General features: G+C 53.7%; 1 protein-coding gene across 2 annotated transcripts in view; it reads right to left on the bottom strand.

Annotated features, from left to right (window-relative positions):
* GRK5 (G protein-coupled receptor kinase 5) overlaps positions 1–13,904 on the bottom strand; it is a 110,430-nt gene that overhangs the window by 38,726 nt on the left and 57,800 nt on the right. For both annotated transcript variants that reach the window (XM_082720301.1, XM_082720300.1), the window contains exon 3: positions 11,907–11,984. In XM_082720301.1, coding sequence (XP_082576427.1) covers positions 11,907–11,930 — 24 coding nt within the window. In that variant the 5' untranslated portion in view covers positions 11,931–11,984. The remainder of the gene's footprint in view (positions 1–11,906; positions 11,985–13,904) is intronic.

Raw genomic sequence — 13,904 nt, 5'->3', positions numbered from 1 at the left:
GAATTGAACCGAAACCCCCCACCCCCTACCCCCCATGATGTCACTGTTCTGCCCAAGGCCCAATGAGGCCCCAGCATGGCTGCCCACCCAGGGTAGATCTGGGGGGGTGGGGTGGGGAGGGACTACGTCCTCAGGAAGCCTAAGGCTGATTTCTCTGTCTCCAGCCACTCTAAAGAGAGGAATGCTGAGCAGGAAATACTAAACACACACACACACACACACACACACACACACACACACACACAGAAATGGGGATCAGAGGCAGAGCTGGCTCCACCAGCATCAAAGAAGCGTCCCAGTTTCTGACCTGGAAGGTCAGGAGAAAGGAAAGGGACCCAGACGGGCATGCTGAGAGGAGCCCCTGCTGACACAGCAGCCTCAGGGATGTCAGAAGGAGCAGAAAAGAAGTCAGGCTGCGGGCGATGAGAATCTGTTTTCCAGGAAAGTCACGGAAGAGAATAAGTGTGTCTCTTCGAAGGACAATGACACAGTTCTTAAAAATGCCGTGCAGAGAGACTGTGACATGGGACCATGCAAATGACATGGTACGAAGTGGAAGCCGAGCCCCAGGTTGGCCCTGAGCAGGGCCAGCAGCCGGAAAGGGCCGGGAGGCGGCAGCCCGCGTGTACAACCTACAGACGGCAGCACCCTTGTCCTCCCAGACCTGCTCGTCCCTGCGGCACCTGGGAAGCTGATCCAGGCAGGGGGAGTTCTGTCTCTGGCTAACTTTAGAGAGGACAGCGCAGTGGAGGAGACAGAGCACAGGCTCTGACTCAGACAGACTGGGCTTGTAGCTCAGCTTCACTCTCTTTCTGTACTTTTCCTTTTATTGTAAAATATTTGTAACATAAAAATTGCCATTTCAACAATTTTCAAGTGTACAGTTCACTGGTAATAAATATATTTATAATGACAACCATCACCACCATCTCTTTCCAAAATTTTCTCATCACCCTATTAAGCAGTAACACCCCATCTCTCCCTCCCAGGAGCCCCTGGTAAACCGTAGTCTACTTCTGTCTTCACAGATTTGCCTATGCTGACATTTCGTATCAGTGCAATTACACAATGTGTGGTCTTTTACGTTTGGCTTCTTTCACTTTGCATAATGTTTTCAGGGTTCACCCACGTGGCAGCCTGTGTCAGGATTTTGTTCTTATTTACGGATGAATAATATTCCATTGAGTGGACAGGCCACATTCTGTTTATCCGTTCATCTGTTGATGAGCACTGGGTTCCTTCAACCTTCCGGCAACTCTGGATAGGCTGCTGGGAATGTTGACATACATGCATCTGCTAGGGTCCCTGCTGTCACTTCTCCCAGCCTGCCCCCTCAACAGCTACGGACCTCTGCCAAGCATAGAAGGCCAAGTGTGTCTCCTACAAAGCATGCTCAGGAAGATGGAACAAGAGAGAGGTGTAGAACATAGAGCATATGGTAGGTGCTAAATTAACCTGACCCGCTCACACCTGCCCCATGAGAATCCACCCTTAGTAAAGGAAAGAGCTAACAAGATTCCCCTTCAAGGGTCTCCATTTAAAAAGCACAGGTGCTAAATGATGTAACTTTCAGCACCAGCAGCTTTTCTGCTTTGCCCGGATGCTCCAAACGTTGCAGCATTTAGACACAATAAACCCCCAAAATAAGAGCCTTGGGAGAACTGAAGACCAGTTGTAGGCCAAAGACGGTAGAAATCAGAAAACAAAGTCAGTTCCTTCTAGTGCCTTCTCTCCAAGCTTCCAGTATAGGATTGTGGAAAGCCTGGCAAGGAACGGTCCTGCCTCCTCTCCCAAACCATGCAAACCTTGGAGGGGAGGGGTGCAGCCCCTCTCTGGGCCTCAGTTCCCTCACATAGGGAATGAGCAGTTGGGCTTCGCTCAGGTTTTAAAGCTGGGTTCCACCAAGCCACGAGTGTTCTTTAAAAGCCAGGATCTGGGGAGCAGGAGGGAGGCACAAGGGGGTCCAGCCTCCAGGCTGCTCAACCGTGGCTGGTCTCTGTGTCTGCATATTAGAAATATGGAGCTAAAGATATCCGCAAGGCCCTGGACTGGGCACCGCAGCCTGAGGCTGCCCTGCGTGCCTGGGCCCACCCCAGGAGGTATCCTCTATCCTCTCAGGGTATATGGGAGGAATGATCCCCCAGGATGGGCTCTCGGCTCCTCTCCCAATGTACCAGGACTCCCAGAGGCTGAAACCTCTGTTCAGAAGGTGGCTTACGCAGCAGGGGACCTTCATGGGGAGAGGTGCTGTGCTGGGCACTGGGGCGAACTTGAAGGGACCGAGGAGCCCTCAGAGGCCCTTCTGTTCTCCAAGCAGTACTCTAGCTCCCTGGTGAGTGCTCCTGGGTCATTAGGAAACCCTCAATCAAAAAGAGACTTAGGCAGAGCCCAAGGCAGGGAGCCAGGTTAGGTCATCTTAAGAGAACAGGATGGAGTAGGGTCAAGAGCCCAGATGGAAGTCCCAGCTTCCCCATCCCAGCTATGTGACCTTAAGTGAGTTACTTAACCTCTCTGTGTCCATCTCTTCATTTTTAAAATAGAGACAACAACCCATGGGGTAGATATGAGGCCAAAGTGAGTCATTTAGAGCCCTCAGAATCCTGTCTGGCACACAGTAAGAACTGCTTCTGGGACCGCAGGGGTGTCTCAGACGGCAACCGGGCCAACCTCCTCACTCTACAGATGGAAACTGAGGCCTAGGGAGACCAGGCATCTGCCTGTGAGGGGAAGGAGAATAGGCAGGCTTTGGAGCTCAGGCCTGGCTTCAATTCCCCACTCAGCCCAAGCTTGGTGTCCTTGGGCAATTACTTAACCCCCCTGAGCCCTTGCTTCTCATCCGTTCAGACAACCGCCACAAGGACCGAGTGAAACAGGGAACACGAAGTTCCAGGCATGCAGCAGTTGCTCAATAGATGCTAGCTCCCTTCTGTCTTGCCCCAGTATAGCTAGTAAGCACAACTGTGCCTTTATTTGTTTTGCATTCTGCTCTCTGCTGCTCCCAAAAATGGAAGAGGAAGATGTCCAGCCTCCCCTTCCCCACTGCTGCTTGAGAAAACTCAGGAAGTTCCTCTCTTAAGTTTTCTTTTCAGTCCTCTTCCACGGAGTCATTTGGCAAGGCTGTGGCGAAGTGGGAGAAGCCAGGGTGCGGGCCCGGCTGCCCCCTCCCAGCCCTGCTGCCTGCAGGAATCCCGCCTTGCCAGATCCTGCAAGGAGAGGCCCAAGTGAAGGCGACCTCCATGCTCACTGGACTCACTGACAACAGGATGGAGATGCTCTTCTAGGCATCTTCTGGGAGACAGATGAGGGCGAAGCAAGCTAGAGATGAAATGTGGGTCCAGGGCCAGCGTCTGGAACCCCATGGAAGATGGGGCAGGCCCTGGGAAGGGAGTGATCTGTCCCAACCACCCATATCCCATGCCCCGGGTTGCCGTGGAGACCGAGGAGTGGTTAGCCATTGGCAGACTCTCTAGGCCAGCTCCCAGCCGGTCCACAGAACCCAGGCAGGGAGATAAGGAATGAGCCTGACTCCTAGTCTGGTGCTCCTGGCTCCAGGCCATGCTCTCTCCAGCAACAAGCCAATGTTTGTAAAGTGCATCACAGTTGGGAGGTAGTTAGCCCAGCATTTTCGGAAGATGATGGGATGGTCATGGGGGGTGCAGGGACACAGTTTAATGACACTGAATCACTCAGTGAAAAAGGTATTCCCTGTTCAGTTCTCCTTTGAGCCTCCTGTCATCAAGAAGAAAGCCTCAGTGTGGGGCACCGTCTTGTTAACACATCTCCAGTACTCACTTGGTCTCTTCCAAACAAAGAGAAAGGTGGCTTTAGGCTCAGAGCCTTAAGCAGGCAAAAGAGGCTCCGGGAGGACTTAACGCCAAGACTTAACTAGCTCAGACTCCTAATCGGCTGCCGGGGCCGGGAAGGGGGAGGTGCCGGTGAAGTGAGCAGGGGGCTGGGGGCCGGAGAAAGAGGAACTTGGAATAATTATTATTTCCTTTCATTCAAGCTCTTTACTTTTTACAAGGTGGATGTTTTCCGGAGAGCCACACCAGCACTAGGAATAGATTTCTTTTGTGCAAAAACTCAGGCTGATGGGTAGCTTCCCCTTAACAAGAACAAACTTCCCTGCCTTACCCTATCATTGTTTACAGAAGCAAAGAGGCCCGTGTCTGTGTGGGGCCCAGAGAACAACATCCTGCCAGCAGACCTCCAGCAAGAAATGCCCTCCAAAAGCTGCCTGTCCCCGGCCTTTGCCAGCAGAGGCTGCCAAGCCGGTTCAAGTCAGAAGTCTGCCCTGACCCACCACCGCACCTTAGGTGTCCCTGCCCCCTTCAACAGGACCCTCCATCAGGTCTGAGCAGCCCCTGGAGTCTGCTGATAATATATTAAAACTGGGAGCTACCCACCAGGTCTCAGTGCCTGGGGTGGTGCAGCTCGAAGACAGAGACTCGGCACCACTGCTCATGGACCCAGTGAATACAGGTCCACGATGGGCTACAAACCACACTGCCAAAGCAGGATATGCAGGGCCTCACCTGAAGCCCTGCCTCCACGATTTGAAACCAGCCTCTTCCCTTCCCAGACCTTAGTTGCCTGATCTGTAAAATGGGTACACTAACGCCCAGCTTGGAGAGTTGCTATGGAAAATCAAAGAGCAGATCAGTATGATGTCACTGCAGTGTTGGACATAGATGGCCTAAAGGACAGGATATTGTTATGTCAACCGGAAAGACTGGAATAATTGGGAAGGACCAGGCCTGGCCCTGCTTTTCCCAACAGGCAAGGGGGCTTGGATTCTCCAGAGGAAGACAGATCCATGGGCCTAAAATGTGCTACTATTTGTTTACTTTGTCCCTATATGCACTCTGTTCCCCCAAACCCTGAGGCCTTCTGACAAGGAACGATAAGACAAAATGAAAGCAAGTCATTTAAAAAGAAGTACTGAAAATGAATCTGAATCTTATCAAAATTAAAAACCATTGTGCTTCAAAGGACACCATCACAAAAGTAAAAGGACAGCTCACAGAATGGGAGAAAATATTTGCAAATCATGTATCTGATGGAAGAGTTATATGCAGAACATACAAAGAAGGGTTCGGATTCGGCATTAAGAAGATGAACAGCCTAATTTAAAAATGAGCAAAGGATCTGAATAGACATTTCTCCAAAGACGATGTAGAAATGGCCAATAAGGACGTGAAAAGATGCTGAGCACCATTAGCCATTAGGAAAATGCAAATCAAAACCATGATGAGATACCACTTCACGCCCTCAAACATGAACACAATAAAGAAGACAGAAAATGCCAAGTGCTGGTTAGGATGCAGAGAACTGGGAAGCTTGGGCACCGCTAATGGGAACAGAGAATGGTGTGGCCCCTTCAAAAGCAGTGTGGCAGGTCTTCAGAGGACTGAACACCGAGTTAGTTATGACCCAGCTACTCTACTCCCAAGGGAGATGAAAACCTACATCCAGGTGGAAACTTGTACATGAATGTTCACAGCGGTATTATTCATTCTAGCCTAAAAGTGGAAACAATCCAAGTGTCCATCAACTGATGACAAGATTCGTAATAGTAGGGTCTATCCATACAGTGGGATATCATCTCATCAGAAAAGACTGAAGTACACACATGTGTTACAACACGGATACACCCTGGAAACATTATGTCCAGTGGAAGAAGATACAAAAGGCCACACAGTGTATGATTCCATGTAGACGAGATGTCCAGAACAGGCAAATCCACGGAGACAGGAAGCAGATTAGTGGGTGCCTGGAGCTGGGAGGCATGGAAATAGGGAGTGACTGCTAATGAGTAGAGTTGCTATTGGGGCTCATAAAGCATCCTGGAAGCAGACAGTGGTGGTGGTTGTACAACTCTGCATATTTTAGGCCAACTGAACAATATACCTCAAAAGGATGGATTTTATGGTAGGCGAATGAATGGTATCTCTATAATATTAATATTTTAAAGTCCGAAGTGATGGATGATATATCACACTGCTTTTTATTATCACCTATTATTATTTATTACTGTAATTAAAAATACTGCCCAGCCCACCCCAGCTCAGAGCAAGCCTGCCCCCTCCCCACCCCACACGCAGCCCCAAACACCTATATCACCCCTGGTCTGGGTACCTGGAAGGTGAACTGCCCAGATCGCCACAGAGCCCAGAACTCAGATCTGATCCCACCAAGGGGCCTCACACCTTTGAATATTTCTAGGGCATGGCTGTCTCACCAGCACCAGAGGACCAGCCTGTCATACAATGTTTTCGGTTTGGGGTTTGGGGGGCTGAGAAGGCAGGCAGGAAGCTGTACACGCCGTACGCTGCCCCGAATCCTTCAGCCTCCCTTGCTGACCAGGACCTCCAACAAGGCAGTTAATGCTCATGCCCTTCCTGCACTCCCCTCCTCCCCTTTGGCAGTGACCACAAGGCAACATCTTCAAGATGATGGGGCCGGAAAAGTATCCAGGACCCCTGGTCTTCACCCACGAGAGTTGAAGACCCGATCAGACTGTGCGTAAGAAAGACAGAATCTCTGCTGTGGGATGCCCCTGGGATTTGGGGGTTGTTTCTTGTGGCAGCTAGGATTAATCATCCTGACGAATGAGCCGCCTTCTAATGAGCCTGGGCTCTCTGGCCAGCCTCTGCGGCTGGGGGCCCTCCAGACCCCTCCTTGGCCTCTCTCAACTCCACAGCTGGAGTTCATGTCTGAATGATTTCCTCATTCAACAGCCTAATTTTGAAAGCACAGAGAGGAGGGGAAAGTCAGATGCTAGCCACCACCGAGTATCTCACACGGACCAGCTCCTAAGTTCTGTACTTGCTGGTGTATCTGTGACCCTTACAGCCACCCCGCCCACTTGACAGACGAACCGCCCGAGGCACTGGAAGGCTAATTAACTTTCCCAAGGCCGTGCAGCTAAAGCAAACCAAGTCTGGCTTCCAACCCAGGTCTACCTCGTTCTAAAATGCCTTCTCAAAGCGCTCTGCTGCCTCCGTGATAGAGCCCCAACACTTCTGGTGCGCTCCAAAGCCCGCCCAGGACTGGTGTCTCTAACAGAGCGAAGCTGGCCACGTTTGGGCAACTGATGCAAAATCTGGGCAGTGTCCAAGGAGTGGGCTTTGCCCCCTAGGAAGGAAGCTTCTCACCAGGGCTGGAAGAGCCTCCTCACACAGGGAATGAGAACTCAGCTCCCGGCATAAAGCTCTGGCTTCAAGCAGGGACTTTCCAGCCAGACTCTCAGCAAACACACCGTGTCAGACACCGGGGAACACAGGCCAGCCAAGTGGCAGCTCCCCAGGAAAAGACATGAGGCAGGCAAGGTGAGGGGCCCACAGAAGAAAGCTTCCCAGGGCCCCCTCACTGTCTCATTCAAACCAGCTCACGAGGACCTTGAGGGCTTGTCTGGAGGTTCTAGCAGGGGAGCGCAGCTACTCGTATACCCTTGACCGAAGAACGGTCCTCTCCTCTATCGGGGAAGGTCGTCCTCTTCGACCGAGCACGCTTCAGGAGGGACTCCATGGCTCAGTTGGTTAAGCAGCTGCCTTCGGCTCAGGTCATGATCCCAGCGTCCTGGGATCGAGTCCCACATCGGGCTCCTTGCTCGGCAGGGAGCCTGCTTCTCCCTCTGCCTCTGCCTGCCATTCTGTCTGCCTGTGCTTGCTCTCTCCCCCTCTCTCTCTCTGATAAATAAATAAAATCTTTAAAAAAAACAAAACAAAAAAAAAACCCAGCTCACGAGGATTGAGAGCCAGGAGTCCGGCACGGCGCCAGAGCAGGGGACCCCCGCAGAGAGCTATGCCGTCACCTCTGCCCCGTGAGCTAATAAGCCGGCCACCTGTAGCCATGACCTTCATCCTCTGCACGCTCTCTGTCTCTCTCGGGTGTGGGGGCAGGGCAGCCACTCAGGAGCTCGAGAGGAAAACCAGGGAGTCACCTAGGACTCCTTCCGCCCATTCTCCTTCATGCCCTACACCGGCCGTCCCCTAGGAGTTCCCTCTTCCTAACCTTTCTGCAGACCCTTGTGCCACCATATCCCTAGGGTGGTGTGGCCCCCAACATGGGACATGGACACTCCCACAGTGCCTGCAGCAGCTCCCTAGATGGTCTTCTGGCACCAGGAATCCTTTTTCAGGGACCGTCCTATGCATCGTAAGGCGCTCATCAGCACCCAGGCCCTGCCCATCCAAGGCCGAGCACATGCTCCCAACCATGCTGGTCAAGGCCATCTCTGGACGCTGCGGGCTGTCTCCCGGCGAGGCAGGACAACCCCAGCTGAGAAGCACTGCTCTGTACCTTTGCCATGAAGGGCCCTTCTTTCCTCTCATTCCTGTCTGGCCTTCTCCTCACCACATTAACCTCCGATTCAGCGGCATCACCTCCCAGAAGCCTCCCTGGCTCCCTCAGGCTGATGGAGGGCAGCTTCCCTGCACACACTGCTGTCCCTGCTCCCGTCACACAGCGGTGGACTGACCCACGGATGTGCCATCACCCCATCTGCAAGGCAGGCTCCTCGGAATCCCCGCGAGGGCACAGGAGCACTGGCCGCAGGTCCCTGGGTAAGCACAACAGGGTAGCGCGCAGAGATCCCCCCAGGTAGCTGCGGTAGCATCTGACCAGACACAAGAGGCTGCGTGCAGCTGCGGGCTGCTGGCTGAGGTACACAGAAGAGAAAACAACAGAGCAGGGTCTAGGTGAAGGGCCTTGCAGGAACAGCCTGAGCAAAGGCTACACGGTGTGCTCTGCGAGATGAGGCTGGGAATGACGTGGCCAGAGCCCAGGGTGGGGCTTGAGGGAGAGGTATCAGGAGAAAGGATTTTGAAGCAGAAGGCAACCGGGTCCTGAAGACCTTCAGAGGTCTTCTGCAGCCACAGAGGTATCCAGCAGGATGTAAAATTTAAGGAGGAAAGATTTTATGGTCAAACAAGTTTGGGAAATTCTTTGTCTACAAACAGCTTTCTCTACTGCAGGACTTCTCAGAGCCTTCAGTAAGCTCACATGCCAGATGAATCTTTACAAGCAGAAGATGTAGCACTGTAGCACGTCGTGCCGCCCACACAGAACTGACTACAGAGCCTCTCAAATGATCAGCATCCTTCAGTCTGCCCTTCGGAAATGCTGTTTGGAGCTGAGACACAGGAGCTGCGACGTGAATAAGAGCTCAAGGTAAGGACAATCTGGGTTTGGGGACAACGGCTCTGGGAGTTCTTCAAAGACCAACACTGGGGCCTCAGCCACTAGCTCGAACCTCTCCCAGCCCCTGGCTCCCCAGCCCTGGAGCGGCTGCAGCACTAAGAGGTAAAAACAGCTCTGGAGCGATTGTCTACAGGAAGGACTGGGAGGCAGTGCGAAATTTATTGTAGGAAAACAGTCACCCCACGGGACTGCTTCGACCACCTCCCCCAGGCCCCTGGGCCACAACATATGGTGTGGTTTAAATTTTTTAAATTGAGGAGTACTTAAGGAAAAAATGTTGGCAGGCTTGGAGGCACTTGTAAAACCGTCTGAGGTGATGAAGAGTCTGGGCCGCATCCCTCCAGGAGATGGAGGCAGTGCTGAGCAGGGGCAGGGAGGCCCGGAGAGCCCCGGAGAGCTGGACAGGGGTCGCCAGGTTTCTGGGTGCGGCTGGCCAGGCAGGGAGACAAGACAGTGGAACAGCCCCCTGCAGTGGCCCCTGGATGGGCCGAAGGCGCCAACAAGGCTGGACCAAGGAACCACGTCATCTTTACTGTGGACCACAGCCGGGCCGGGGGCAGCAGGAAGGCAGTGAGGGACCAGGTGTGGGAATCAGGGCACCACAGGGTTAGGGCAGGGGAGGCTCAAGTCCTGGCTGCAGAACTTGGGACAGTGACAGCCCCTCTGGAGCGGGCCAGCCGGTGTGCCCAGGGCAGCTCCTGGCCCTGACCAGCATCTGGGGCTTTTCTGAAATGTGCAGAAGGACTGGGACTGCTTACCCCTCGTGTGCAGAGAAGGGTACGCTTACAAAGGAAGTAGAAGCAGAGAGACACCAAGGGGAAGCAGTGTGAGAACAAGTTGTGGGGGGGGTCGCTTGGGGGTAATGGGAAGAAGTGACAGGCCACCTCTCTGGGTACGAGGCTGAACAGGCAGCCCTGAGATGGCCCTGGCCGCCTGCAGATGCTGGACATGAGCACACCTGCTCCAGAAGAGACCCGGCGTGGCACGGGAGACTCCAGGGTAGGGGGGACCCCAGATGCTCAGGGCCCCCTCGGCCTCCATAACTCCCGAGGGGGCAGCGAGGGTGTGGGGGGAACCAGACCTACCGAGGACCCCTGGGACCCTTGCTGAAAACATCAAGGTGGGAGTTACAGGCCTCAAGGGATTTCCATGCTACGTCAATAAAACATACACATCTGTAGAGATGGTCTGTATGTGCAGGGGAGAGGAGGCCTGATTTTAAACTCTGAAGGAGTTACCATGAGTGTAAAGGCATTAGGTCACCCTGGATGCCCTTGCTAGGGGGTCACGCGCTGTCAGAAACCCCCTGACCCAGATTCCTTGTGTCCACAACCCTGTCTCTGAGCAGTGGTGGCAGACCTCTGTGACTGCATTCTGCCTCAGTGCCACTGTGAAGGGACCCAGCTAGGTGACAGCACCCCCAAGAAGGCAGACTGGCAGAGCAGGGGCTGCCTTTTATCCCAGAACTCAATGTCACATCCAGGGGGTCTCTACACCCTGTTGGCAACACCTCTCTCTCTGACCAAAGCGTCTCTCATCTTCCTCATTGTTTGGTTCTTATCTTGGGACTCATTTGTCATTCCCTCAGTGTAGGCTTGGAGAGAACGGAGTTTGTGAAGTCTGTTTGCAGGGACCCAGTGACATTATCTTGTCAAGCCTCCCCCCATTTTATAGCAGAGAACACTGAGGCCCAGGGAGATGAAGACCAAGGTCATGTGGTAAATTAGGGGTGAAGCCATTTCCTGACCCACATGCCTATGTGTTGCCGCCCCCTGCCACACTCTGTGAGGACGGACCGACAGGATCCTGTCACAGTGGCTGTGGTAGCCCCAGTTCCCTGGCAGCCTGGGACAGAGGGTGTACCCCGATGCTGGGTAAGGACAGAGCCACTGCTGGTTCACAGGGGTCCAGGACACACCCGGATGCAGGTCACATCTCAGGATCCTAAGGCCTCTAGGAGATAGGTCTGGCGGGGGGGACCACTTTTAAGAAACAGAAACTGAGGCCCGGGGAGGGAATATGACTCAATTGTATGGGTAGAAAAGCTGGAACTAGAACCCCAGGCTCCCGAGGCCAAGTTGTGAACTGGAGGGAGACCATGTTTGTCTGTCAGGTTGGAGATGAGGAGGAACAGGCTCCAGGGAAGCAAGGTCTCCAGGCCCCGGGGGGTGGCGCTCACTCTCTGCCTTCAGCATTGGGGTGGGTGTGCCCCTGAAGTCGGGTCCTGGAGGCCCTTGCCCTTCAGGAGACTGCAGAACGTGCTCCCGGTATTCTGCATTCTCTGTGTATCAACCACTGCTGCCCCCGCCAGCACAGCCTCAGCCACTTCCTCTCCCTCTTGATCACCCCCAGACCCTGACGCTCTGCACCAACCTCTCCAAACCGCCCCTGCTATGCCCTTTCTTTTGGCCGGGCCGCCCCGGTCCAGCTACAGACACTTGGGTGTGAGCCATGGGCAGCGTAAGGGTCCTGGAGGGCCTGGGCCCCAGCAAGCAGGCCTCCCCGCCCCACCCTGGGTGCGGCCTGACCCACCTGCCTTGGCCTTGCCCGTCCCGGGCACTCTCTGATGGAGGGTGAGAACGCTGGATCCCTGGAAACCAAGAGCAGCCTCTAGCTGGGGGCTTTACAGCTCCCCATACGGCCTGGCCGGGATCTGGGGCCCATATTCCTCCTACTGTGGGGTTTGGGTGGTGGCCTCTTACCTTTGGAGTGAGGTACTTGGTCATAACTTCCTTCCCTTTTTCCCCCAGTTTTTCATCTGGAGTAACTTCATATTCTGCCTGAAACAGAAGAAGGAGAAGAACAATAACAGATCTGCTCCTGGGCTGCTTCTAGTTACACAAGCTTCATGGCCCCTGGAGAGGACACCATGGAAGTCAAGTGACCACCCCCTCCCCCACAGAGCAGGAAGCTGAGGCCCAGACTGGGGAGAAGACCTGGCCAAGGAGCCCCAATGTTCAAGGCCAGCCTATTCCGCACCATCCGTGGGCACGTGCTCGTTAGCACAGGCGCTCTCCTCTCGGGCTGCCCGTGAGGCTCACCGAAGCAAACACCGGTGCTCGGGCCCCACCCCAACCACCCACCCCACAGACTCCGACCCTCTGGCCAGGAGGGCAGGGCTCTGGGCAGCTGGGTTGAGAACCACTGACTCCGATAAATCACAGGAAGCCACTGGAAAATAACGAGCCACCAAACTACAAGGTCCCTGAGAGGCTGCCTCGGGTCACTCAGACCTCACGGCTTCATGACCTTAGATGATTTCCTTCACCGCCATGAAGCAAGGACTGAAGAAGGCCCCGCTACAGGGCAACTGTGCAGACAGAGTGTGACCGCGCTCTCAGCCCGGAGCCAGGCACACAGTAACTCGATGAACAGTTGCCTGATTATCACCGTTGTCACTATCGTGCCTTGTAAGACAAAACGCTATTAAGGATGCCTCACCTTTTGCAGCTTTTTAGCTTATAGAAAGAACATACAGAAATTTTTCAGATGTTCAGAGGGTGCACACACACACACAGGGAGAGGGAGAGGCAGACGCCCCGCTGAGCAGGGAGCCCAAGGCGGGGCTTGATCCAGGACCCTGGGATCACGACCTGAGCTGAAGACAGACGCTTAACCGACTGAGCCACCCAGGTGCCCCTTTTCAGATGTTCTTATCTGAACCTCAAAAAAGCACAGGCAATGATTCGGGAGGGTCGGATCTCCCACTACACCCCTCCGTCTGCATATGATGAGCAGGGGGCTCAGCAGACTTGGCCAGAGTCACGCAGAGGAAAAGCCGGGCTGAGGCTTCCATCTCCAAACTGGAGCTCTTTCTCAACAACTCCAAGGAACTTAGGACTCCAGATCGCTGGCCAAGTCGGCGGGACCTCCAGAAGACAAACCTTTTTATTTCCTTTGACCCCAAGAGGGGCTCCTTCACTCACATCTGACATACTTGCCAAGAGGATAAAAGGCCTCGAGTTAGCAAGAAGCCTGGGTAAGCCTGCCTTTCTCATTTAGACAAGAGAACGAATTGCAAATTGTTTATAACCATTTCAAAATCCACCACCCAAGGATTTGTCAACCTCGGTCCAAAAATGTAGCTATTGCAAAAGAGAGAGGAAATGACATCAACACAGGCTGAAACACCGTGGAGGTAGGTGCCCGGCCCTCCGGACCCAGTTCACGGCAACCCCACAACCCACTGTCTAGGGCCCAATCTCCCCCAGGCCAGTCCAGAAGCCCCTCCAGGAAGGAAGCGAGGCAGCACATGGAGCGCCCGCGGCTGCAGTCAGGCACTTTTCCATCCAACAGCACTGAGTCTTCCTGTGTTACTATTGCTCTTCTAATAGAGAATCAAGACTCAGTGATATTTCTCCAAAGAAAAATGTTAATGCTTCAGTCATTTGGATCACAGGGCTATGGAACAGTCATTCTGGAAAGAATCCAACCCCCTCAACTTACAGAACTGGACACCAAGGCTCAGAGAAGCCAAGACTGGGCCCAATACCACACAGCTGGTGGTGGCAGAGCCAGGAGAGGAGCACAAGCCTCCTGACTTCCACGGGCCACTGGCCTCAGTGCGTCGCCCGCCTCAGTGCCTCCACACCATTACGACTAGCCTTGTGGGGCTCATCGTTTCTTGCTGAATTGATTTGATTGATGATTTCCTGAGACTATTTATGGGGAGAAGGTGGCTCTTTCGCTTGAGTTTTTCC

The sequence above is a fragment of the Mustela nivalis genome (assembly GCF_964662115.1).
Source record: "Mustela nivalis genome assembly, chromosome: 2".
Taxonomy (NCBI): Eukaryota; Metazoa; Chordata; class Mammalia; order Carnivora; family Mustelidae; genus Mustela; species Mustela nivalis.
Note: the sequence above shows the minus strand (reverse complement) of the source record. Positions and strands in the feature narration are given on the sequence as shown.